General features: G+C 39.9%; 1 protein-coding gene across 5 annotated transcripts in view; it reads left to right on the top strand.

Moving 5' to 3' along the window:
* Positions 1-25,756, top strand: part of LOC138420282 (interferon-induced very large GTPase 1-like) — a 67,433-nt gene that overhangs the window by 25,810 nt on the left and 15,867 nt on the right. For 4 of the 5 annotated variants that reach the window (XM_069553391.1, XM_069553389.1, XM_069553390.1 and 1 more), the window contains one exon: positions 13,562-21,103. The exons of the other annotated variant lie outside the window; for it this stretch is intronic. In XM_069553391.1, the coding sequence (XP_069409492.1) occupies positions 14,016-20,831 (6,816 nt within the window). In that variant the 5' untranslated portion in view covers positions 13,562-14,015 and the 3' untranslated portion in view covers positions 20,832-21,103. Of the gene's footprint in view, positions 1-13,561; positions 21,104-25,756 lie in introns of those variants that run through there. 5 annotated transcript variants of the gene reach the window in all.

Below are 25,756 nucleotides of genomic sequence, written 5' to 3' on the forward strand. Positions count from 1 at the left end.
AATTCAGACCCTTAAGTCTTGATCTTTCCTTACATTCTCCAATGTATGTAAGCTTCCCAATCTTTACTGGACTTGACATATTATCATTAAATGCTATATTTATTTTCCTAGAGTGGTGGGCCTGATATTCTACTTTCAGTCTTCATGGTCTCCTGGAGATTGGAACCTGCTTCTACCTTGGGGAGCGTCTCTTTTTCCTAATTTCCATTCTTGGTCCCATAGGATGCTCTAGTCCTTGGAATTTATTCATCCCATTCAAACAGGCTTTTCTCTTTTCATGATGTTTTCCCTGATACTCTTGCCACTTTTCGTGTTACTTTAGTTCATAGGCCAATCTTAACTGAATATCGTCTCTTAAAATTTGCCCCTTCCACCTGGAATAGGTATAGGCACCAAATGAATTCCACGTACAAAACAGCTCATTTATAATCCTAAACCACCTAAACTCCAAGTCCCTTTGGTCAACTAAAAAGATATCTTGAAGGCTATGCGTATCTCCATATAACAGCCATCATAGTTGTTTGGATGGCATACACTCCCTGGGCTATGCTTCTCTCTTAATTCCTTTCTATACTCTACCTTGATGCACTGAAAACTTCCCTGGAACCTGATCTGTATATGCATTGCCTCCAAATTCTCTGGTTTAGGTTTTCAAGTCTCCACTAACAGTTCCTCTCTCCAGATTTTCCTAAACTGTGAAGCATGCTCTCATAAGTAAGAGAATCTGATTCTCCTTTGGCTAGGTGGTGGCAAACTCCTTTCGATCCTCCTCCCCTTTGGTGGGATTTACCTCTTTGAGTCCCACATCCCTCTGGCCACAGAGACTCCAGTTACAACAGAGCCTTTAGAAAAATCGAAAGATAGGAGGTGTTAACATTTATTGAGCTCTTAGTATACGTCCAATACTGGACTGAGGACTTTACATACTTTACCACTTGGCACGCAGATGAGGGTAGCTCCATGATTCAAGGCCTACCTAATGACCTCCCTTTGCTGCTAAACAATAGAATGTGGCATAGATGAAGGAATTTTCAGATAGAATTAAGGTCCCAAATCAGTTGATTTTCCTTTAACCAAAAGGAGGATTATCCTGGATAGGCTCAACTTAATCAGGCAAAAGGCCTTAAAAAGAGACTCAGCCCTTCTCTAGAGATAATTTCCCCTCCCGGTGACTTACAGAAGTAAGCTATCATGTTGAAGGAAGGCCTATGGAAAAGATAATGTGGCCAGGAACTGTGAACAGTCCTAAAATTGTCGAGACTAGCTTGACAAGCAGGGTTTTCAAAAGTGCGATATGGTGAGAGAGTGAGACACGAGACACAAGAATTCAGAGAAAAGTGAGGATCAGGGACCAACACCGCTCCAAGGTGAAGGTGCCGAAACTGAATCCAAGCCAGCTTTATTATACTTTCAGCTGTGAATGAAAGAATAAGCAGGGAGTTAAATTATAACTCACGTGGCATTCAGGGCCAAAAAACAAAATGATCATTAACCACTGAGTAATTAGGAAACTGTAATCAATAACAAATCAGTAACAAAGATTAATATTCTTATCTATAGATTTTCCAGCAGATATGTAAAACATGTGACTCTGAGATGCCAGTTGGGAAAACTGACTCCAGGATCATATCTTGTTTTCAAGATTATGAACTGTTCCCTCTGGACTTGTTCCAAGAGTCATGCCTTATAGCATCCAGTTTATCAATAGTTATACATTTCTTTTGTGGCCCTTGCCAGTGCCTGCTTTTCTTTTCTTTTTCCTGTCTCCTACAAAAATCACAACAAAATTAATTCTGTCAATACATATAAGCTAAAAGCAGCTTTTCTAGTTCAAACTCTAGATGAAAATACAGCTCAGTCAACATCTGGAGTGCTGCCTTATAAAACCTCAAGTACAGCACCCAGCTAAGTCATGCCAGACTCCTGACAGAAACTGGGATATATCTCTGTTTTGAGATACTAATTTTGTGGTAATCCATGATAAAACAATATAAAAATAATACAGATTTTGATGCCTAGAAGTGGTACCTAAAACCTTGGAAATAGATTTGAAGTCAGTCAAGTGAGCAGAGACTATAAGAACTTTGAGAGAAAGCCTATATGTTTTCAAAAGTCTGTTGGTAGAAATCTAATCTTTAAGTATGCCACGGTGAGAGTTCAGAAGAAACTGAGGAACATGTTACTAGAAACAGAAGGAGGAAGATTCTTGTTGCAAGGTGACAAAAAGCTTAGCAAAATTATATCCTGGAGTTATGTTCAAGAAAATATTTAAAAGTTGGCTTTATACTTAAGGAGACTTCCAAGTAAAGTTTTAAAAGTGACTCTTGAATTCTTTTTTCTATTTATGATAATATGTGTGAGGATTGAGGAAAGAACTGTTACACAAAAAGAAACCAAGACCTTACGATTTTGAAATTTCTCACCATCTGTAAGAATTAGAGATTCACAGTCTTAATCTCTGTTTACTATGATTGTATAACTTTTCCCTAAACCTTCAGAAAGATTAAAAGGTGAAGGAATCAAGCACAAAAACAGGCCTTCCTATCATTTTAAGGATAAAGTTTCCTTATAAAACTAGAAATAAAACTACCATATGACCCAAGAATCCTAATACTGGGCTATATATACCCTGAGAAAACTGTAGTTGAAAGAGACACCTGTACCCCACTGTTCACTGCACCACTATTTATAATGGCTAGGATATGGAGGCAAACCAGATGTCTATTGACAGATGAATAGATAGAGAATTGTGGTATATATATACAACAGAATATTACTCAGCCAATCCCAAAGAAAGTAGTGCCAAAGAATGCTCAAACTATCACACAATTGCACTCATCTCACATGCTTGCAAAGTAATGCTGAAAATTCTCGAAGCTAGACTTCAACAGTACATGAACCGTGAACTTCCAGATGTTCAAGCTGGTTATAGTAAAGGCAGAGGAACCAGAGATCAAATCACCAACATCTGTTGGATCATCATAAAAGCAAGAGAGTTCCAGAAAAACATCTACTTCTGCTTTGTTGCTTATGCCAAAGCCTTTGACTGTGTGGATGATAACAAACCGTGGAAAATTCTTAAAGAGATGGGAATACCAGACCACCTGACCTGCCTCCGGAGAAATCTGTATGCAGGTCAAGAAGCAACAGTTAGAACTGAACATTGACAATGGACTGCTTCAAAATTGGCAAAGGAGTACGTCAAGGCTGTATATTGTCACCGTGCTTATTTCACTTATATACAGAGTACATCATGTTAAATGCCAGGCCGAATGAAGCACAGATTGGAACCAAGATTGCCAGGAGAAATATCAATAACCTCAGTTATGTAAATGACACCACCCTTATGGCAGAAAGCCAAGAAGAACTAAGGAGCCTCTTGATGAAAGTGAGAGAGGAGAGTGAAAAAGCTGGCTTAAAACTCAACATCCAGAAAGCTAACATCATGGCATCTGGTCCTATCACTTCATGGCAAATATATGGAGAAACAGTGGAAACAGTGACAGAATTTTATTTTGGGGGACTCCAAAATCAATGCAGATGGTGACTGCAGCCATGAAATTAAAAGACCCTTGCTTCTTGGAAGAAAAGTTATGACCAACCTAGACAGCATATTAAAAAGCAGAGACATTACTTTGCCAACAAAATCCAACTAGTCAAAGCTATGGTTTTTCCAGTAGTCATGTATGGATGTGAGAGTTGGGTTATCAAGAAAGCTGAGTGCTGAAGAACTGATGTATTAAACTGTGGTGTTGAAAAAGACTCTTGAGAGTCCCTTGGACTGCAAGGAGATCCAACCAGTACATCCTGAAGGAAATTAGTCCTGATTATTCATTGGAAGGACTGATGCCGAAGCTGAAACTCCATAAAGAAAGCTGAATGCTGAATAACTGATGTTTTCAAATTGTGGTGCTGAAGAAGACACTGTCTCTATAAATTAAGTTGGGAAGAACTGATGCTTTAACAATATTAAACATAAATATCGCTCCATTTATATAGATATTCCTTGATTTCTTTCAGCAGAGTTTTGTAGTTTTCCTTATATACATCTTGCACATATTTTATCAGGTTTATATCTAAGTATTTATTTTGCAAGAGTGCTAGTTTAAACGGTACTGTGTTTTTAATCTCAAATTCCAATTGCTTACTGCTAGCATATTAAAAACAATAGTTTATGTATTCTAACCCTTATATTCTACAACCTTGTATTCACTTATCACTTCCAGGAGATTTTTTGCTGATTCTTTGACATTTTTAACACAGTGTCATCTACAAACAAAGACATGTTTTATTTATTTCTTCCCAATCAGTATATTTTTATTTCCTTATCTTATTAACTAATGCTTCCAATAGAATGTGTGATAGGAGTGATGAGAGGGGATATCCTTAACCTATTTTTCTTTAAGAGGAAAGCTTCTAGGTCCTTACTATTAAGTGAAATGTTAATAGTAGGGCTTTTGTTAATGTCTTTTATCAAGTTCAGTAAGTTCCCCTCTATTCTTAGCTTGCTGGAAGTTTTAATAATGAGTAAGTATTGGATTTTGTCAAATGGGTTCTCTCCATGTGGTTTTCTTAGTTCATTGTAGTATATTACATGAATTGATTCTGAATGTTGAATCCACTTTGCTTACCTGAAGCAAATCCTACATTGTTGTGGTATATAACTCCTTTTTACATTATTAGATTTAGTTTGTTGATTTTTTTTTTCAGAAGAGATATAGGTTTCAGTTTTCTTTCTTGTAATGTCCTTAACTAGTTTTGGTATTAGGGTAACACTGACCTCATGAACTAAATTAGGAAGTATTCCTTCCATTTCTGTCCTCTGGAAGAGATTGTAGATATTTGGTACAGTTTCTTCCCTAAATGTTTGGTAGAATTCACCGGTGAATCCCACTGGGACTGGAGATTTTTATTTCAGATGGTTGTTAAATATTGATTCAATATTTTTTTAACAGACACAGGCCTATTCAGATTATTTATTTCCTCTCATGTAAGCTTAATAGTTTATTGTCTTCCAAGGTATTGATACATTTTATCTAGGCTATCAAATGTGAGAGCAAACAGTTTTTCATAGTACTCTTTTTTTCATCCTCAATGTCTATAGAATTCATATCCATAACCCCTATTTTATTTCTGCTATTAGTAATTTGTATCTTCCCTATTTTCACAGTCTGAGTTAGTTTTGTTGGTATTTCCAAAGAATCATGTTATATTTTTACAGATTTTTTTCTATTGATTCCCTGTTTTCAATTTTATTGGCTTTTTAGTTCTTATTTCTTTACTCTTGCTTATTTGGATTTAATTTTCTCTTCATTTCCTCAGATGGAAACGTATTGTTTTCATATAATTATTCTTTTGTTATGTATACATTCAATGAAAATTTCCCTCTAAGTACGGCTTTCACTGTAGCCCACAAATTTTGATAAGTTGTATAATCAAATGTTTATTTTTTTCCTGTGTTAGTTTGACAGTTATATATTCTCGACTCATATTTGAGATTGTTCTAGAAATTGCAACATATATTCTACAAAATCAATAGAATCTTTGACCTTCCTCTAAAATACCTCAAAGAACTGAGGGTCCTTTAAGTCTATTTGGCTGCACACTCCAGAATAAATACAATTGCCATCACGTATTTTAAACCCCGCTGTTTTATGCATTCATTTAGATTTTTCCATATAATTATTCATTTGTTGCTCACCATCTTTTCCTGCATCTCTGACTATTCACTGGTGATAGTTTCCTTCTCCTGAAAAATATGCCTTAGTAATTCTTTCAATGTGCATTTCCAGATAGCATATTCTGTTACTGTGCTGTTTTCAATTATGTTTTTCTTCTGCCATAATTCTTTAAGGATATTTTTAACTCTGTATAGTATCCTACTTTATCAGCTATTTTCTTTCAGTAGGTTTAAAACTCCATCCTACTGCCTTTTGGCTTCCATCAGTGCTGTTGAGGTCATCATTCTCTCTAATTATCATTTAAAGATAAAATCCACTTTTCTCAGACAGTCCACAGAATGGGAGAAAGTAATAGCAAATGAAAAAACTGACAAAGAATTAATTTCCAAAATATACAAGCAGCTCATGTAGCTCAATACCAGAAAAATGAACAATTCAATCAAAAAGTGGGCAAAAGACGTAAAAAGACATTTCTCCAAAGAAGACATACACATGGCTAATAAACACATGAAAAGATGCTCAACATCACTCATTATTAGATAAATGCAAATCAAAACCACAGTGACGTATCATCTCACATTGGTCAGAATGGCCATCATCAAAGTCTATAACAATAAATGCTGGAGGGTGTGAAGAAAAGGGAATGCTCTTACACTGTCGGTAGGAATGCAAAGTGGTACAGCCATCCTGGAGAACAGTGCGGAGATTCCTTAAAAAACTGGCCACCACATGCGAAGAGTTGACTCATTGGAAAAGACTTTGATGCTGGGAGGGATTGGGGGCAGGAGGAGAAGGGGACGACAGATGATGAGATGGCTGGATGGCATCACTGACTCGATGGACACAAGTCTGAGTGAACTCTGGGAGATGGTGATGGACAGGGAGGCCTGGCGTGCTGCGATTCATGGGGTCGCAAAGAGTCGGACACGACTGAGGGACTGAACCTGAAACTGAACCACCCAGTAATTCCACTGCTGAGCATACACTCCAAGGAAACCAGAATTAAAAGAGACACATGTACCCGTGTTCAGTGCAGCATTATTTACAATAGCTGGGACATGGAAGCAACCTAGATGTTCACTGACACATGAATGGATAAGGAAGTTGTGCTACATACACACAATGAAATATTACTCAGCTTTTAAAAAGAATGCATTTGAGTCAGTTCTAATGAGGTGGATGAGCCTGGAGCCTATTATACAGAGTGAAGTAAGTCAGGAAGAGAAAGACAAATACTGTATATAACACATATATATGGAATTTAGAAAGATGGTACCGATGGTCCTTCACGCAGGCCAGCAAGGGAGACATAGATGTGAAAGACAGACTTTTGAACTCAGCAGGAGAAAGTGAGGGTGGGGTGGTTTGAGAGAATACCACTGAAAGATGCACATTACCATATGTAAAATAGATGAGCAGTGCAAGTTTGATGCATGAAGCAGAGCATCCAGAGTAGGTGCTCTGGGACAGCGCAGGATAGGGTGGGGAGGAAGGTGGGAAGAGGGGTTCAGAATTGTGGGGGACACCTATATACCTATGGCTGATTCATGTTGATGTATGGCAAACCATCATAATATTGTAAAGTAATTATTCTCCAATTAAAATACATTAATTTTTAAAAATCTGATTTTCTCCAAATGCTTTGCTTTTCCTATTGTATTTTCTGCAGTTTCACTATGACATGTCTAATTGTGAATTTCTTTTATTTGTCTTCTGAGGTGTATGCAAGGTATCGTAAATGTTGTCTTTTTTTTGTAGTTTTTTTTTTAATTTTTATTTTTACTTTATTTTACTTTACAATACTGTATTGGTTTTGCCATACGTTGACATGAATCCACCATGGGTGTACATGAGTTCCCAATCTTGAACCCCCCTCCCACCTCCATCCCCATATCATCTCTCTGGATCATCCCCGTGCACCAGCCCCAAGCATCCTGTATCCTGTATCGAACATAGACTGGTGATTCGTTTCTTACATAATAGTATATGTTTCAATGCCATTCTCCCAAATCATCCCACCCTCTCCCACTCCCTCTCCCTCAGAGTCCAAAAGTCCATTCTATACATCTGTGTCTCTTTTGCTGTCTCTCATACAGGGTTATCATTACCATCTTTCTAAATTCCATATATATGCATTAGTATACTGTATTGGTGTTTCTCTTTCTGGCTTACTTCACTCTGTATAATAGGCTCCAGTTTCATCCACCTCATTAGAACTGATTCAAATGTATTCTTTTCAATGGCTGAGTAATATTCCATGTAAATGTTGTCTTTAATTTATAATGGAAGTGTTTCACTTGCTTCAAATTTATTTACCTCTTCCATCAGATATTATTTCACCATCTGTTAATTTCCTTGAGACTGCAAAGAATTTGTCTTAAAATTTATCTAGATATTTTAGATAACTCACTTGGAAAAGTTGTTCTCTTTTCTAATTAATTTATGTTTTGGCTGCGCTGGGTCCTTGCTGCTGTGCGCAGGCTTTCTCTAGCTGCAGTAAGTGGGGGCTACTCTAGTTGCCGTGCACACTGCATACATCTCATCCATATCCTGTCTTCACTTCCTTTGCATGTGCACGCAGGGCTTCTCATCCTGGCAGCTTCTTTTATGGTGGAGCACAGCCCCGAGGGCACACGGGTTTTAGTAGCTGCAGCACAGGGGCTCAGTAGTTGTGGCTTGTGGGCTCTAAGCACAGGCGCAGATGTTGTGGTGCACGGTCTTAGTTGCTCCATGGCATGTGGGATCTTCCCGGACCAGGGATTCAACCAGTGTTCCCTGTATTGCAAGGCGGATTCCTAACCACTGTCCACCCGAGAAGCCCAGAAAAGCTGTTTTTTGAATTACTGAGTCTGCCATTAAATTTAGATTTAAATGTTAGTGACACTGGTGAAGATGGAAACCACAAAGTCAAAATGACTGTAAGATGAGATGACAATTAGAGTGACTCCGTAGAGACAAAATGAAGGGAAAATCTAAGGGAGAGCTGGTAGGGGATTAAAAAGAATTGAGATTTAGAAGAGATTGAAAAGGGTAATTTGAAAAGACATGAAATTACATTCATATTAGGAGGAAGAAGGATACATAGGATTGTAACAGTGACATTCAGTAGGACAGGAAATACAAGGAGAGAGGAAACCTGAATTATGTGTGAAGGTGAAACGTGAAACCTCATCTCATATAACATGTCTCAAAGATAGTGGTGTTAAAGATATAACATGAGAAAACATTGAATATGTGAGTATTTGGTTCTACATAGACACATTAAGATGGCTTCAGTAGATAAAGAGGATTTGATTATACATATATAGTTTATAATATAAAATATATATATTAACTAGTGTCAGAGGAAGAGTGAGAAGTGGGTGACAAGTGTAAACCACCTAAGAAGTGCATTTTATTTACTGAGATATAATTAACATATAACCTTGCATAAGTCTAAGGTATATAATGTGCTGATATGATACGTTTTTATATTGCCATATTACTAAGATAGAGTTAGCTAACACCTCTATCTCATCACAGTATCATTTCTTTATTGTGGTGAGAACAATTAAGATACAGTCCCTTGGCAACTTTGAGGTTTATAATACCGTGTATTGTTTATAATCCCTATGTGTGCTATGTGCTGCGCTTATTCGCTCAGTCGTCTCCATCTCCATGTGACCCCATGCTGTAGTCCACCAGGCTCCTGTGTCCATAAGGATTCTCCAGGCAAAAATACTGGAGTGGGTTGCCATGCCCTCTTCCAGGAGATCTTCCCAACCTAGGGATCACACCCAGGTCTCCTGCATTGCGGGTGGATTCTTTACCATCTGAGCCACCAGGGAAGCCTAGATGTCTAGGACTTATTTATCTACTGACGGCACATTGTACCTTTAAACAGTATCTTCCCAATTCCTACACCTTCCAACCCCTGGTAACTACTATTCAGTTCAGTTCAGTTCAGTTCAGTTCAGTTCAGTCGCTCAGTCGTGTCAGACTCTGTGACCCTGTGAATTGCAGAACTCCAGACCTCCCTGTCCATCAACAACACCCAGAGTTCACTCAGACTCATGTCCATCGAGTCCGTGATGCCATCCAGCCATCTCATCCTCGGTCGTCCCTTTCTGCTCCTGCCCCCAATCCCTCCCAGCATCAGAGTCTTTTCCAATGAGTCAACTCTTCTCATGAGGTAGCCAAAGTACTGGAGTCTCAGCTTCAGCATCATTCCTTCCAAAGAAAGCCCAGGGCTGATCTCCTTCAGAATGGACTGGTTGGATCTCCTTGCAGTCCAAGGGACTCTCAAGAGTCTTCTCCAACACCACAGTTCAAAAGCATCAGTTCTTCGGCACTCAGCCTTCTTCACAGTCCAACTCTCACATCCATACATGACTACAGGAAAAACCATAGCCTTGACTAGACGGACCTTAGTCGGCAAAGTAATGTCTCTGCTTTTAAATATGCTATCTAGGTTGGTCATAACTTTCCTTCCAAGGAGTAAGCAGCTTTTAATTTCATGGCTGCAGTCACCATCTGCAGTGATTTTGGAGCCCCAAAAAATAAAGTCTGACACTGTTTCCACTGTTTCCCCGTCTATTAGCCATGAAGTGATGGGACCGGATGCCATGATCTTCGTTCTCTGAATGTTGAACTTTAAGCCAACTTTTTCACTTTCATCAAGAGGCTTTTTAGTTCCTCTTCACTTTCTGCCATAAGGGTGGTGTCATCTGCATATCTGAGGTTATTGAGATTTCTCCCGGCAATCTTGATTCCAGCTTGTGCTTCATCCAGCCCAGCGTTTCTCATGATGTACTCTGCATATAAGTTACATAAGCAGGGTGACAATGTACAGCCTTGACGTACTCCTTTTCCTATTTGGAACCAGTCTGTTCTTCCATGTCCAGTTCTAACTGTTGCTTCCTGACCTGCATACAGATTCCTCAAGAGGCAGGTTAGGTGGTCTGGTATTCCCATCTCTTTCAGAATTTTCCACAGTTTATTGTGATCCACACAGTCAAAGGCTTTGGCATAGTCAATAAAGCAGAAATAGAAGTTTTTCTGGAACTCTCTTGCTTTTTCCATGATCCAGCAGATGTTGGCAATTTGATCTCTTGTTCCTCTGCCTTTCCTAAAACCAGCTTGAACATCAGGGAGTTCACGGTTCACGTATTGCTGAAGCCTGGCTTGGAGAATTTAGAGCATTACTTTACTAGCATGTGAGATGAGTGCAATTGTGCAGTAGTTTGAGCATTCTTTGGCATTGCCTTTCTTTGGGATTGGAATGAAAACTGACCTTTTCCAATCCTGTGGCCACTGCTGAGTTTTCCAAATTTGCTGGCATATTGAGGGCAGCACTTTCACAGAATCATCTTTCAGGATTTGAAAGAGCTCAACTGGAATTCCATCACCTCCACTAGCTTTGTTCATAGTGATGCTTTCTAAGGCCCACTTGGCTTCACATTCCAGGATGTCTGGTTCTAGATTAGTGATCACATCATCATGATTATCTGGGTCGTGAAGATCTTTTTTGTTCAGTTCTTCCATGTATTCTTGCCACCTCTTCTTAATATCTTCTGCTTCTGTTAGGTCCATACCATTTCTGTTCTTTATCGAGCCCATCTTTGCATGAAATGTTCCCTTGGTATCTCTAACTTTCTTGAAGAGATCTCTAGTCTTTCCCATTCTGTTGTTTTCCTCTATTTCTTTACATTGATCGCTGAGGAAGGCTTTCTTATCTCTTCTTGCTATTCTTTGGAACTCTGCATTCAGATGCTTATATCTTTCCTTTTCTCCTTTGCTTTTTGCCTCTCTCCTTTTCACAGCTATTTGTAAGGCCTCCTCAGACAGCCATTTTGCTTTTTTGCATTTCTTTTCCATGGGGATGGTCTTGATCCCTGTCTCCTGTACAGTCACAAACCTCATTCCATAGTTCATCAGGCACTCTATCTATCAGATCTAGGCCCTTATATCTATTTCTCACTTCCACTGTATAATCATAAGGGATTTGATTGAGGTCATACCTGAATGGTCTAGCGGTTTTCCCTACTTTCTTCAATTTAAGTCTGAATTTGATAATAAGGAGTTCATGATCTGAGCCACAGTCAGCTCCTGGTCTTGTTTTTATTGACTGTATACAGCTTCTCCATCTTTGGCTGCAAAGAATATAATCAATCTGATTTCGGTGTTGACCATCTGGTGATGTCCATATGTAGAGTCTTCTCTTGTGTTGTTGGAAGAGGGTGTTTGCTATGACCAGTGCGTTTTCTTGGCAAAACCCTATTAGTCTTTGCCCTGCTTCATTCTGCATTCCAGGCCAAATTTGCCTGTTACTCCAGGTGTTTCTTGACTTCCTACTTTTGCATTCCAGTCCCCTATAATGAAAAAGACATCTTTTTTGGTGTTAGTTCTAAAAGGTCTTGTAGGTCTTCATAAAACCGTTCAACTTCAGCTTCTTCAGCATTACTGGTTGGGACATAGACTTGGATAACTGTGATATTGAATGGTTTGTAACTACTCTACTACTCTGTTTTACAAGTTTGCCTTTTTTAGATTCCACATGTAAGTGATATTATACAGAATTTCTCTTGCTTGGTCTGACTTATCTCACTTAGCATAATGCACTCAAGGTCCATCCGTGTTGTCACACACACATGGCAGGACTTCCCTCTTTCTCGAGACTATGTAATATTCCATTGTGTGTCTGTGTCTGTGTCTGTGTGCATATGTGTGCATGCTGTATAACATATCCTTTATCCATGAAGCCATGGACTGACACTTAGGCTGTTTCCACATCTTGGCTATTGTGAATAATGATGCAGAAAACATGGGGGTATATATATCTCTTCAATATCCTGTCTTCACTTCCTTTGCATATATACCCAGGAGTGGAACTACTGGGTAATATTGTGATCCTACTTTTCATTTTTGAGGAAACTACAATCTTTTCCATGGTAGCTGACCAACTTAAATTCTCAGCAACAGTACACAAGGGTTCCCTTTTCTCCACACTCTCCTAGCATTTATTATTTGTAGACTATATGTTGATGGCCATTATGAGTGGTTTGAGGTGATACCTCATTATGGTTTTGATTTGCATTTCCCTAAGAATTAACAATGTTGAGAGACTTTTCATGTGCCTGTTGGTCACCTGTATGTCTTCTCTAGAGAAACATCTATTTATTCTTTGCCTATTTTTTCCTAATATTCTTTTAATGTAGCTATCCAGTTTTCCCAGCACCACTTATTGGAATTATCTTTTTTCCATTGTTTTTTCACCTCTTTTGTCATAGATTATTGACCATGAATGTGTAGGTTTATTTCTGGGCTCTCTATTCTGTTCCATTGGTCCGTGTTTGCTTTTATGCCAATATCATGCTGTTTTGATTAATGTTGCTTTGTAGTATAGTCTGAATAGGGACCATGATACATCTGGCTATTTTTTTTCTCCGGTCAGCTTTGGCAGTTGAGCCTTTTGTGGTTCCAAAAAAATTTTTAGAATCATATTGCTGTACTTTTGTGAAAGTGTCCTGGGTATTTTGATAGTGATTGCATTAAATCTATAGATTGCTTTGGATAGTATGGACATTTCTAACAATATTAATTCTTCTAATCAAGGAACACAGCATGTTTTCTACTCTTTTTCATCATTTTCAAAATCCCTCATCAGTGTTTATAGTTTTCAGAGTATAGGTCTTTCGCCTTCTTGGTTAAGATTATTCCCTGGTATTTTATTCTTTATAGGGTGATCATAAATGCAATTGTTACCTGAATTTCTTTTTCTGATACTTCATTATTAGTGTATGAAGTGTATTAGTGTAAAAAGCAACAGATTTCTGCAAAAAATCAGAGAATTCTGCATATTAACATGCCACAGGCTAACTAAGTGTCTTATCTTCACACAGCCATGTACACAGCAGAGTCTATGCCCAATGAACCCCTGCTCAGAGGAAAAATGGGCAAGATCTCCAAGAGATGCTCAGAGAAGTAGGACTCACAGTTGAATACTAGTTGCCAAAGCTGCAGGAACAGCTGGATGTGACTTCTACCATGCCTTACAATATCTAGAAGAAAAAGACCTCCAGAAACTGAAATGCCAGGTGCAACATTCGTGGGAGAAAAGGCCCCTGGAGAAACTGCTTAACCAGTCATATTCAAATACTCTTTCAGAGTTATAGGAGCCTCATGTGGAATCAGTAAAGGCAGAAGAAGGCAGAATGGGCACTGCAGAAATTAAAAGAGATGTGTCAGAAGGGAGGCAGTGATAGGATGAGGCAGAATGGAAAAAGTGTAGCTGAGGCAGGTAACGGAGATCCCCAAAGAGTTCTGTCCAGCTCCTGAAAAGCCCTAAGAGAAGTCATGGAAGACATGCAGAGACAACTTAACGTAAAGGGAGCACTGTCTCACAGGAAAAGTCTCCCAGATAGAGAACTGGTGAGACATGCATCTGGAGGACTAGCCCTACAGGGAATTTACAAAACCAGTGACCAAAGGTGTATTATAGAGAAGAAAGAGGAGCTACTCTGCGTCCCCAGGGAGTTTGTACTCCGTGGCCCTGAGCAGGGTACACGGTTGGAGACAAAGGAATTTACATCTTCTCAAGAAGAATCCAAGTTCACTCAGATGTTAGAGAAGCTGGGCTTCAGTGTAACTGCCTTAGCAAAGGGTGGAGGTTGGGGAATTAGCCTGGAAGCTGGTATGGATCAGAGCATGCATTCAGAATCCAAAAAAATACAACAGTCACATTCTACACACTCTTATTTCTGCTCAACCAAGTTCAGCTATATCCCACTGGCCTCCTTCCACTTTCCCATTGACCAGCTCCAACTTTCCAATGCTGCTCTCCAGGAATTAAAATACACTGAAGACCTTTTGGGTCAGTCAGAAGACCCAGGCAAACTACGCTTGCTGAGGCATAAGGCTGAAGCCTTCTTCCAGAGGTTTGGGTCTCATGCTAACCAGGGCCCTTTGCACCTGGGAGGAATCTACTGGTGGAAAGCCATTTCAGAGGGTTTCCAAAAAGAGCAGCTGGCAGAAGTGAAACAGCAAGCATCAGAGATGCTGGATATTTGCGTAAGGGGCGGTTACAGTAGCTTTAGCGTGAACATTGAAACAGGTCTGGATATATCAGACTCTCACTCAAAAAAAGCGTCTCAGAAAACAACCTTCCAAAATCTCCAAACCAAAGTCCAGTTATCTGTGGCCCAGACAGGTGGCCCACCAGAAGCAAATGACTTTTTTGACTGGAAAGCTGGTCTAGTTGCCAATAATCAAACCTGGTGTGTCATTGACCGTGGACTTCAGCTGGTACCTGTTTGGGACATTGTTCTCTCTAGCCACAGAAGTGATTTTAAGGATCCTCATAAATTAGCTAACTGCCTGAAAGACAACTATACTATTCTCAGTGAACTCACTGCCCAGATCCAGGAGGGAGAATTACTGAGTATTGAGAAGGAGGCTAGGATTTTCCTAGAGGATGTGAAATCCTGGAAAGTTTTTCATCCTGAAGAACAGCTTAAAAGGCTGATAAATTTCATGCAAAGATTGAGTCAAATAACTGAAAGTTATACCACTTGGACAAACGTATGCCTTAAAGACAGGGGTCTGCAGAATTTTCTGGTAAACATGGTCAACTTTTGCAAAACAGCATCCATTTATGAAACTAAATTTATTAAATCTCAGTTGAGCCGTCTTTTGGATCCTCACATTTATACAGTAACAAACTTTCCTCAGGCTCAATCCATTATGCAGTGGATATTTCAGTCAGAACCAAAGGAAGACAATATCCACATCACTCAATTTTCTGAGTTAATTGAAATACTTAAAAAAACACAGAATGACCTTAGGGAAGTAAAGGTCAACTCTGAATCCACAGACATGGTGGAAGAAGCTCAAAGAAAGCTGACTTATGAGGTCAGCTTGTCTCTTGGGTGCTTCTTGAAATACCTCCGAGAAACAGGGAAGATAGACACACACATCTTGCTACTTTTGATAGCATCTGGTGCAGGATATCATGTGGTTCACAATATGTTTCAGCATCTCCTGGGGCATGATGAGTTAGACTTTCTATTGGATAAAATGCAAACTGCGCAAAATAAATACCAAGAGTTCAAAAATATTTCCAACTGCAGGGCTAAGGCATTCCTGGTGCTCACAGGTCTGACAGCAACAGCGGGCATCAAAGCTGTTTCTCCAGAGGAGAAAACACAACGCTTGGCATTGATCAAACATCGCATGGGACGATCTTTGACTACAGAAGTTGTATATGTCCTCACCAAACATGGAGATCATGATTGGGAAAACCTAGAAAAAGACTTGAGACTGCTCATTTATGGGAATTACGAGGCGCCTGTCTCTTCATTGGAAGTGGAGGAGGTGAGAAAACAATTGCAAAGTGTCTTCCATGAAAAGAAAGAGCGCCATGAACCACACGATAACGAAAAGAAAAAGGAAGAAGTCATAGAAAATGGAGCCTTCCAAGACTTACTCCAGCGTCTAGGCCTAGAACATTACTACCCAAGAAAAATGAGCAGAGCTAACTTCCAACTGATCCACAAGACTTCTGTGTACAACAACACCCAGCCCTGTTCTGAAAGAGAACTTCCCTTCTATTTCCTGCAGAAGCTATTGATGCTGGATTATGGGCTGAGATACCTGATCATCAAACATGAAGAATACACAGAGAACCAAGTCTATTCAAGCACCTCAAATCAAGAAAGGGAGGCTTTTGATCCATATGAGGATACACTTGAAGAAAGTGTTAGTCCTACTAAGCCCTCAGCAGCCACTAATGTCAGACCCTATGTTCACCCTATGGATATTCAGATGGCAATTCTTCACTGTGCAGATGATTTTGCCAGACAATATATTTTGGACAGACTTTCCATTTGTCAGTTTGCCCTCCCCCTTCTCATACCTAATCCTTGCAATGCTCAAATTGAATTCTCTCTCTGGTCTCTCAGACAAATTCGAAGGAGCTGGCAGCAAGTAGGGAAATCACTAAAAGAGAAGGACAATTACAAGAATCAACAGATGTGTTGTTTCTCTGCCCCCATTGTGTCCTTTATTAGAGTTGGAACTGGCTTCTCTGCTTCCAAATCGCAGATCATGAACAGTCTTCTCAGTGAACGCAAACATGATGTCTTTTTTCACCGACATTGCAAAGGCAGCAGCAGAGACTGTCTCTTGATGGGAGGAGTGGCGGAAGTCACCTGGTTCTGTCCTGGGGGGGAAGAGCAGGACAGATTTGACAACTGCTTGACCTTTACCAATCTTCATGGAGATGCAAAGGAATATGAGAAGCAACTCACCTTTTTGCAGGAAGTCTCCTCCATAACTGTGATCCTCATGTCAACTTCTGATGACAATAAAGGAAACCGAAAAATAGTCCGTGACATGTGTCAGTCATCAAAACCTTTAATCTTTTTGCTTGATGATAAAGGAAAAGTCACAGTCAATAAATCTAGCTCAAGAGTGAGAATTGGGATCAGGAACAGAAATGAGGCAGAATTAATAGGGGAGCTCACAACTACAATCAAACGTTTGCTGAAGCTCTCTAACACTGCACTCAGCTTGGAGCACTGTGCCCAAATTGCTCGCAAGCAAGGAATGCTTATTGATGAAGACCAGAGAGATTGCAAGGAAGCCAAAGAAAAGGCAGAGAATCTAATGACCCTACTGAGAGAAATGGAAATACCTCAGGTCAAGGAATACTTACTACCTCTTCAGGGAAAACTGTGGCAGCTTTGGTGTACAAAGGACAAAGAACTTTATCATCTCAGAGAAAGGGGGAATCGCAGCACTGAACAACGCAAAAGTGAGACTGAGGCAGAAAAACAAATGATAAGACGGAAACAGTTCAGAAAAGCCTTTCCTCTCAATGCTTTAATGCATTCTGTCCTTAAAATTCTCCACAATCATTCAGAAACTCACACCAAACTCTACTTCCTCCAGTGGCTGAATGTCGCTTTGGACAACCTGACTGCAGGACACTTGGAAAATCTAAATGAGAAGAAAAAGGCATTGGTTAAAAAAAAAAAGCAAGAGGCCACAGAGAGTAGCTCTCTGAAAGACTGGCAAAAAGAGATAGAAGCTATTTCCAGAAAGATTAATGACTGTACCTTGGGAATTGAGCACATTCTCAGAGAAGCAGGCCAGATCTTTGAAGCTCTGGAAGAAGCTTCACCCATGAAAGACACCCTCTTTCTCTCCCTTCCCAACATTGCTGCAGATCTGATGATATCTGGTGTTCCCATTGAGCTGATGGATGGGGATGTTTCATATGTGCCCCTGAGGTGGGTGGCAGCTATTTTTGACAAGCTCTCCGAGAAACTTGGAAACAAGCGGCTCTTTGTTCTCTCTGTCCTTGGCCTGCAGAGTTCAGGGAAGTCCACCCTGCTGAATGCCCTTTTTGGGCTGCAGTTCACTGTCAGGGATGGGAGGTGTACCCGGGGGGCCTACATGCAGCTTCTGAAAGTGGAGGAGACATTCACAGATGAACTTGGCTTTGACTTTGTGCTTGTGGTGGACACAGAGGGACTTCGAGCCCCAGAACTCAGCAACAAGTCCCTGAATCATGACAATCGGTTGGCAACCTTTGTCATCGGACTTGGAAACTTGACTCTGATCAATATTATGGGGGAAAATCCATCCAAAATGCAAGATATTTTACAAATAGTTGTCCAAGCTTTTCTGAGAATGAAACAAGTAAAAATTTCTCCCAGTTGCCTCTTTGTCCATCAGAACGTGGGGGAAGTTACAGCTAAAGACCAAAATATGGAAGGAATAAGGCGGCTAGAGCAGACATTGGACAAAATGGCAGCAATAGCAGCTGAGGAAGAGCAGTGCTCCGACGTAACCTGCTTTAGTGATGTCATTAGGTTTGATGCCAATACCCACGTCTACTACTTTGCTCACCTCTGGGATGGCAATCCCCCAATGGCTCCTCCCAATCCTCACTATAGCCACAATGTTCAGGAACTCAAAAGCAGAATTCTTGTGACTGCCCAACAGGAATCTAGGGGAAGCATCATGAAGATATCAGACGTAAAATTCCGAGTTCAAGATTTGTGGAGAGCCCTGCTCAATGAGAACTTTATTTTCAGCTTCAAGAACACTCAAGAAGTCATGGCCATGAGCAAACTGGAAACCATGTATAACTCCTGGACATGGGAGCTGAGGAGTCATGTGCAGAGATTACAGGACCAGCTGATCAACCAGATTCAGAATGGAAAAATCCAGACACTCAAAACATATACCCTGGAGGCTCCAGTTACAGAGATATATGAAGCCATCAAGCAAAAACTGGGAAAATATTTTAATGAAGACCCAGATAGTGAAGTGCTGGTTCAGTGGAAAGGAAATTTTGAAAATAGACTCATAACCCTTAAAGAGGCACTAATTTTAGATGTCCAAAGAAAAGCCATAGAACTTATTCATTTTAAAAAAACTCAAGAAAAACTGGATAAGAAAAAGTCAGGTTATGAAAAGGAATTATTGGAAAAAAGCCGGAATTTGGCTTTTTTGCTGAATGACACCGAATTGAGCGAGGAAGAGCTCCATGAGAAATTCAACCTACTTTGGGAAAAATGGGTCTATGATATGTCCTCAAGTATCCCTCCAGCCACAGAGCCTACAATTGAAGTGGATTGTGAAGACATCCTTTTTGAGCATTTCAGAAAGGAAAAAGACATCAGAAGCATACTGGAGAACTATTCTGGAGAAATGTTTGAAATGAACTATGAAAAACATGTTAAGTTGAACAGGAAATCTTGGAGTTTCTTTACAATGACAATAGAGCCCCAAGATATAGACTCCATGAATATGAGTACTGACTGCATTATTTCAAAAGTTAATGAAACTGTTAACAAAATATCTCAGCAAAAGCATGATTACAATCCAACTTATTTCTATGAAATCCTGAGAATAATAGAAGAGGAGGTGAAGTCTGCAACCACTCAGAAAAGATACACATTTACAAGAAAATATAAAATAGATCTATCATGGTTCTTATTGCAAAGAGCATCAGTGAAGTTTAAGGAGATGCACAAGGCATTCAAGAGGGCAAATGATCCTGTAAACTATCTGCAAAGCAAGAAAGATGATTTCTTCATGAGCTTTAAGATCTCTTGTCAAGAAGCAACTTCAGTTAAAACATTTGTTGATTTTCTGTGGAAGAAACTCACACCTGCTTTCTCCAGCACCATAAGGAAAAACATGGCCCTCCAAATTGCTGGGGACATTCGAACCATCTGCCGGGCATTCAGTGAAAACAGAGCTAACCTGGAGAAACATATTCTCATCTCTCTGGCAGAAGAGGAAAATTTTGATGACTACTGGCAGTACCTTCATAATCCAGAATCATTTTTTAAGAATTACATTGAAAACCATATTAAAAGATATTTTTCTGACACAGGAAGTGAAAAAATAAAGACTTTTCTACAAATGAGTTTAGATGACATCAAGAATGCCATCCTCTTAGCTCTGCATACATCTACAGCAATAGCTAAAGATAAAAGCAGCACAGTGTCTGGGTGGTTAAATTTGTTCTGTGATCACCTGGGGAGTACCTTGGTCTCTCCACAAAAAGGCTTGATAAGCATTGAACACCGGGAAATAAAAGATATCGAGTTTATCAAAGAGGCCATGAGTAAAGCTTTGGATCCAGAAATGAAGAAGGTAGAACAGAATTGTTTGTCTGAACTTGTAGAAGAAATGATTCCTGAAATCCAGAAAATGCTCTCTGAACATCTCTGTGGCTGCTGGAAACAGTGTCCCTTCTGTAAAGCAATTTGTACCAACACAATCCCTACCCATGAAGGAGACCACAGTGCTCCCTTCCATCGTCCACAGGCTCTCGGTGGATGGGGATGGCATCAAACAGACCATTGTACCCTTAATTTCTGTACTAGTGCAGTAGCAAGTGACTGTAATTTTGTTTCGAATGATGGCAGGAGAATCCCATATAAGACCTACCGACAAGCAGGAGGGGAATATGCCACATGGAGCATCACCCCAGACACATCCACCCAGCCATACTGGAAATGGTTTGTCTGTCACTTCAGATCAAAGCTAGAAGAAAAATATGACAAAAGACTTATCAATGAAGGTAAAATTCCTGATGCCTGGAAGAAAATCACAAAGCAGGAGGTGCTTGATGACTTGAAACAACATTAATACTCAATGACCAGATAAGAGTTCCAGTAACTAAACAAAGAAGGCACATTACCAGAACAAGCCTAAAATACCACCCACTCAGAATGAAAACCTTCCTTGTATCAATTTTTTTCAATTGAAACATCTAAAACTAAATCAATCATAGCAAGAGTTAAAGATTTCTTGAGTAAGAACCTTATTTTTCTTTGCCTCAATTCCTTCTTCTTTAAAAACAGATAACTGATATATATGAGCACATGATAAAATCAAATAAAGTCCATTTAATATACCAACTGCATATTTTATATTACTATTCTGAATGTTTTTGTTTTTAAATATGTAATGTTATATAAAACTTCAAGAAAGTCATTTTCATAGAGGGAAATTAAAATCGTTGTAGACTGTTTCAAAATCTATAGAATAACTATATGAATATTTTTATCAATATACAGTTATTGACTGGAAGTTACAAATTCTTTTCATTACTAAGTATATTTTTTTTTCATTATCTGAAATTGTGAGGAAGAGTTATTAACGTTTCAATGCAAAAACACTCATAGGAAATTCAAGATTTGCAATTCTCAAATATAATGCCATTTAGAGCTATTCTATTATAGGAATAAAAAATAACCCCGATCTGTGAACCAGATCGGGGCTTCCCTTGTAGCTCAGTCGGTAAAGAGTCTGCCGGCAATGCAGGAGATCCGGGTTCGAGTCCAGGGTTGGGAAGATTCCTTGGAGAAAGAAATAGCAACCCACTCCAGTAGTCTTGCCTGGAGAATCCCATGGGCAGAGGAGCCTGGCTAGCTACAATCTATGGGGTCACAAGAGTTGGACATGTCTTAGTCACTAAGCCATAGTGATAATTCAATAAGAAATGTTTCTGAATATTAAAATGTAAGAAAATGCTTATCTCCAATCAAGCATCTTTGTGACTTTTCACACTATTTGAGCCATAGAGTCATGATCAGAAATAAAAATGAAGGGCATTTTGAAGCCAACGAAGGACCTGAGAGGGGAGGAAATCTCCGTTCTGCAAACCTATACCTTCTGAAACAATGACTTATGCTAGGTTCTCAAAGCTGATGATCTGAAGGAATCCTGATGCAAAGAAAAAAGTTACTCATGTCTGACATAGGGCCATTCATCGGCTTCCCTTTAAGGGTACACTCTCTACCCCTCCACAGCCTGTGTGAAAACATACAGTACAAAGAACAATCAAAGGACTTGGATCTTCAGAGTCGGGAGATAGGAGTGCTCACTCTGCTATCTTTGTGCCCCAAGCATACTCTTCAGTTTCAGGTCAAATGACCATGTCTCCAGAAGAAATCATGAAACAGAAAAACTGTATAGAAAGCAGATGTTCTTGACTAGATGGATTTTCCTTTTGTTCTTTAAAAATAGTCTCACTGAGAGTTGGAGGAGCCTCCGAATAGGATAAAGTTGAAATAGTGATAAAACAGAACGTATGCACAATATAGCACCTGTCTCTGACATCACTGCATCCTTGCTAACTGTGCCATGTTAACATCTGTTCAGTGCTTTTCATTTTTGTTCAGTAAGTCCATTAAAACTTTTAACTAACAAGCATTATAATTAACTTTGATTTTCAGGCAAAATTCTTATGTATAAACAAATAACTTTTTATCAATTCCTCAGGCATTTAAGGAGCATGATTACTAAATGTAATTCAGAGACAGTGCCAAGAGTTCTCTAACAAATGGCTAGACATGAGCTGGGAATGAGGGTAGATGGAAACATATGGATGTGGTTCTCTATGATAGTAGAGGAGAGTAAAGTGCCATCAAGGTGGGGTCAGGATCAAAGTGTCAATGAGTTGAGGTCAGTGAGGAAGATCTTAGGAACACTGGAGTAGGGTGATAGAGTTCATAGGAATGAGAATCATATAGTCATGAAAAGCAGGAGATCCTGGGCCCAGTGTAGGTCACAGATATAAGAGATGGCATTGTAAGGTCACTGGAAGTAAGGGTCACATGATCAATAGGAAAAGTCTCTCAGAGTCACTGAAAATGTGGATCACAGAAACAAAGTTATTGGGGGACACCATGTCAATAGACGTAGGGAATTTCCAGAGTGATTTAAGCAAGAGAGGACAAATCCTGCAGGAATGGGGCTGGGAGAGTGATGGATTCTTGGACAAGAATGAGAATAAAAATACGATGTGAGTTGCTTCTCAGGTGGCACCAATGGTGAAGAATTCACTTGCCGATGCAGGAGATAAAATAGATGGCCAAGTTCAACCCATCGGTTGGGAAGACCCCCTGGAGGAGGAAATGGCAACCCACTCCAGTATTCTTGCCTGGAAAATTCCATAGACAGAGGAGCCTGATGGGCCACAGTCCAGGAGGCTGCAAAGAGTTGGGCATGACTGAGCACCAGCACATGCTTTTAAAAAGATGGAAATTTGCACTAAGGAGATTTTCACTTAGGTCTGTAAGTGAATGAAGTGAATTAGGGACTATTACAGTCTAATTATTTCTGTCATCCGTAAATCCATAGGGATGTAAGACAGACTTATATCTCTTTTCATTTGGAGGAGATATCAAGATTGAAGTCAAAAGGAGAAGAGGGCACCAGAGGATGAGATGGTTAGATAGCATCACTGAGTTTGAGCAACCTCCTGGAAACAGCAATAATAGTAGTTAACATGGAAGCTGGGGCTATCTGCTCATGATCACTAGTGTCCTCTATTCCTGAATAAGATGCTGAATTTCTCCAAGGTCCATGGGATATAGATTGGATGCTCTGCCCAACAGAATTTCCTCACCCCTCCCACCCTCATTTATATATCCACGCCCACCTCTCCCACACCTTGCCCACCCAGACCCTCCACTCCTCCCATGCCCCACTCACGCCCCCCCCTCCATGCCCCACCCCTCCCACTGTCCACTTCAGCAGAGACAACTGGAAATATACTGCCAGAAGCAAGAATGAGGGGAAAGTCAAAGAGCTTACCCTGGGATGTCAGCAAAACAGGTCAGCAAACAGTACATTATCAGGTCATTAAGTGTATGAGGGCATTCTGAAGACTCCACAAAAGCACAACCACAAGCAGCAGCTATTGGATATTCAACAACTAAAAGACAAATCACAGGTAGCACCACAGCTACCCGTCAGCTCTCATCCATCAAACCAAATGATGAGAGTAGCAGGAAAGGAAATAAAGAAAGGAGAAAGTGAAAACAGGCCATGACACACTTCAGTTCAGTTTACTCCCTCCTATTCTATGAAATTGTAAATCAGGCCTGAACTTGATGGAGGTGGTGAAAGGTGGTCAAAGAGCCAGCTTAGGATTTAATGAGAGACGGAAGTTTCGACAGTAGATAGGACTAAACTTTTTAATGCCTAAGACTTTAGATATTCTAATACCAAAAGTGACAAAAAAGTCACTTTTCCAAGATTATTACCAGGAATGTGGGAGGGGAGAACCAAAATAACATGGTGGCAAGCAAGGGCAGAGATAAATAAAGGAATATCCAATTATACACCACTGAGTCCTGCGCATTCAATAAACAGGTTACACACAGATGAAAGAAAATGAGGAAGAGGGGCAAGAGGAGAAATAAACTGGCAACACAGATGAGTCTCTTCTGGAAAAGGAAGGGGCTGCTTCCAGGAGATGTTTTCAATTACTTCTCATTATTAACTAGTACAATATTGTGATATAATAATAAAGATATATCCAGTTTTTGTCCAGGTTGCTGGAGCAGAGCTCCTAGAATTTTTGAAACTTCATGAGTTATAGGGATGAGAGGAGCCTCTTTTGTTACTCCTAAAAAGTCCCTGTCAAGAATACTTGAGTTTATGTTAATGAGGTGACTCTGCATGAGCCTTCTGGACAGTTTCAGGATGGACTTGCTTGCCAAAGAAACCATGTGATTAGAGGGTTGGAACTTTCAGCTCCAAATCCCCTCAGATCTCCAAGAGGGAAATAGGATAGAGACTGAGTTAATCCAGAGTTGCCAATGATTTACTCATGCTTATGTCATGGGACCTCCATAAAACCATAAAGGAAAGGGTTTGCAGAGCTTCTAGAGTGGTGAACACCCCCACATGCAGAAAGGTGGTGTACCCCAACATCCACAGTCACAGAAGCCCTTGTGTTCAGGACACTTCCACAGCTCATATTATGTGCCTCTTAATCAGGTTCTTCATGCATATATTTACTACATCCTTTATAAGGATACATAACTATATATCCTATATATATTTAGCTGTAAATAAGAAAAGTTCTTGATTTCCATGTGCAGTCATAGCAAATTATCAAACTAGAAGAGAGGGTCACTGGAATCCCAAACTTTAAGACAAGTCAGATAATTTGTGGGTAACCTCTGTACCTCATATTATTTGCCTCTTAATCAACTTCTTCATTTATGTATTTTCTAACATCTTTTATAAGGATACAAAACTATATATCATATACATCAGATCAGTTCAGTTCAGTCGCTCAGTCGTGTCCGACTCTTTGCGACCTCATGAATTGCAGCATGCCAGGCCTCCCTGTCCATCACCAACTCCTGGAGTTCACCCAAACTCATGTCCATTGAGTCGGTGATGCCATCCAGCCACCTCATCCTCTGTCATCCCCTTCTCCTCCTGCCCCCAATCCCTCCCAGGATCAGAGTATTTTCCAATGAGTCAACTCTTTGCATGAGGTGGCCAAAGTATTGGAGTTTCAGCTTTAGCATCAATCTTTCCAAAGAGCACCCAGGACTGATCTCCTTTAGAATGGACTGGTTGGATCTCCTTGCAGTCCAAGAGACTCTCAAGATTATATACTTAGCTGTAAATAAGAAAAGCCCCTGATTTCCATGTGTTGTCATAGCAAATTATCAAACTATAAGAGGGGGTCATGGGAATCCCAAATTTTAAGACAAGTCAGATAAATTGTGGGTAACTAGGGACCCAATATTTGCAATTGCTAT

This window comes from Ovis canadensis, chromosome 15 (genome assembly GCF_042477335.2).
Source record: "Ovis canadensis isolate MfBH-ARS-UI-01 breed Bighorn chromosome 15, ARS-UI_OviCan_v2, whole genome shotgun sequence".
NCBI lineage: Eukaryota > Metazoa > Chordata > Mammalia > Artiodactyla > Bovidae > Ovis > Ovis canadensis.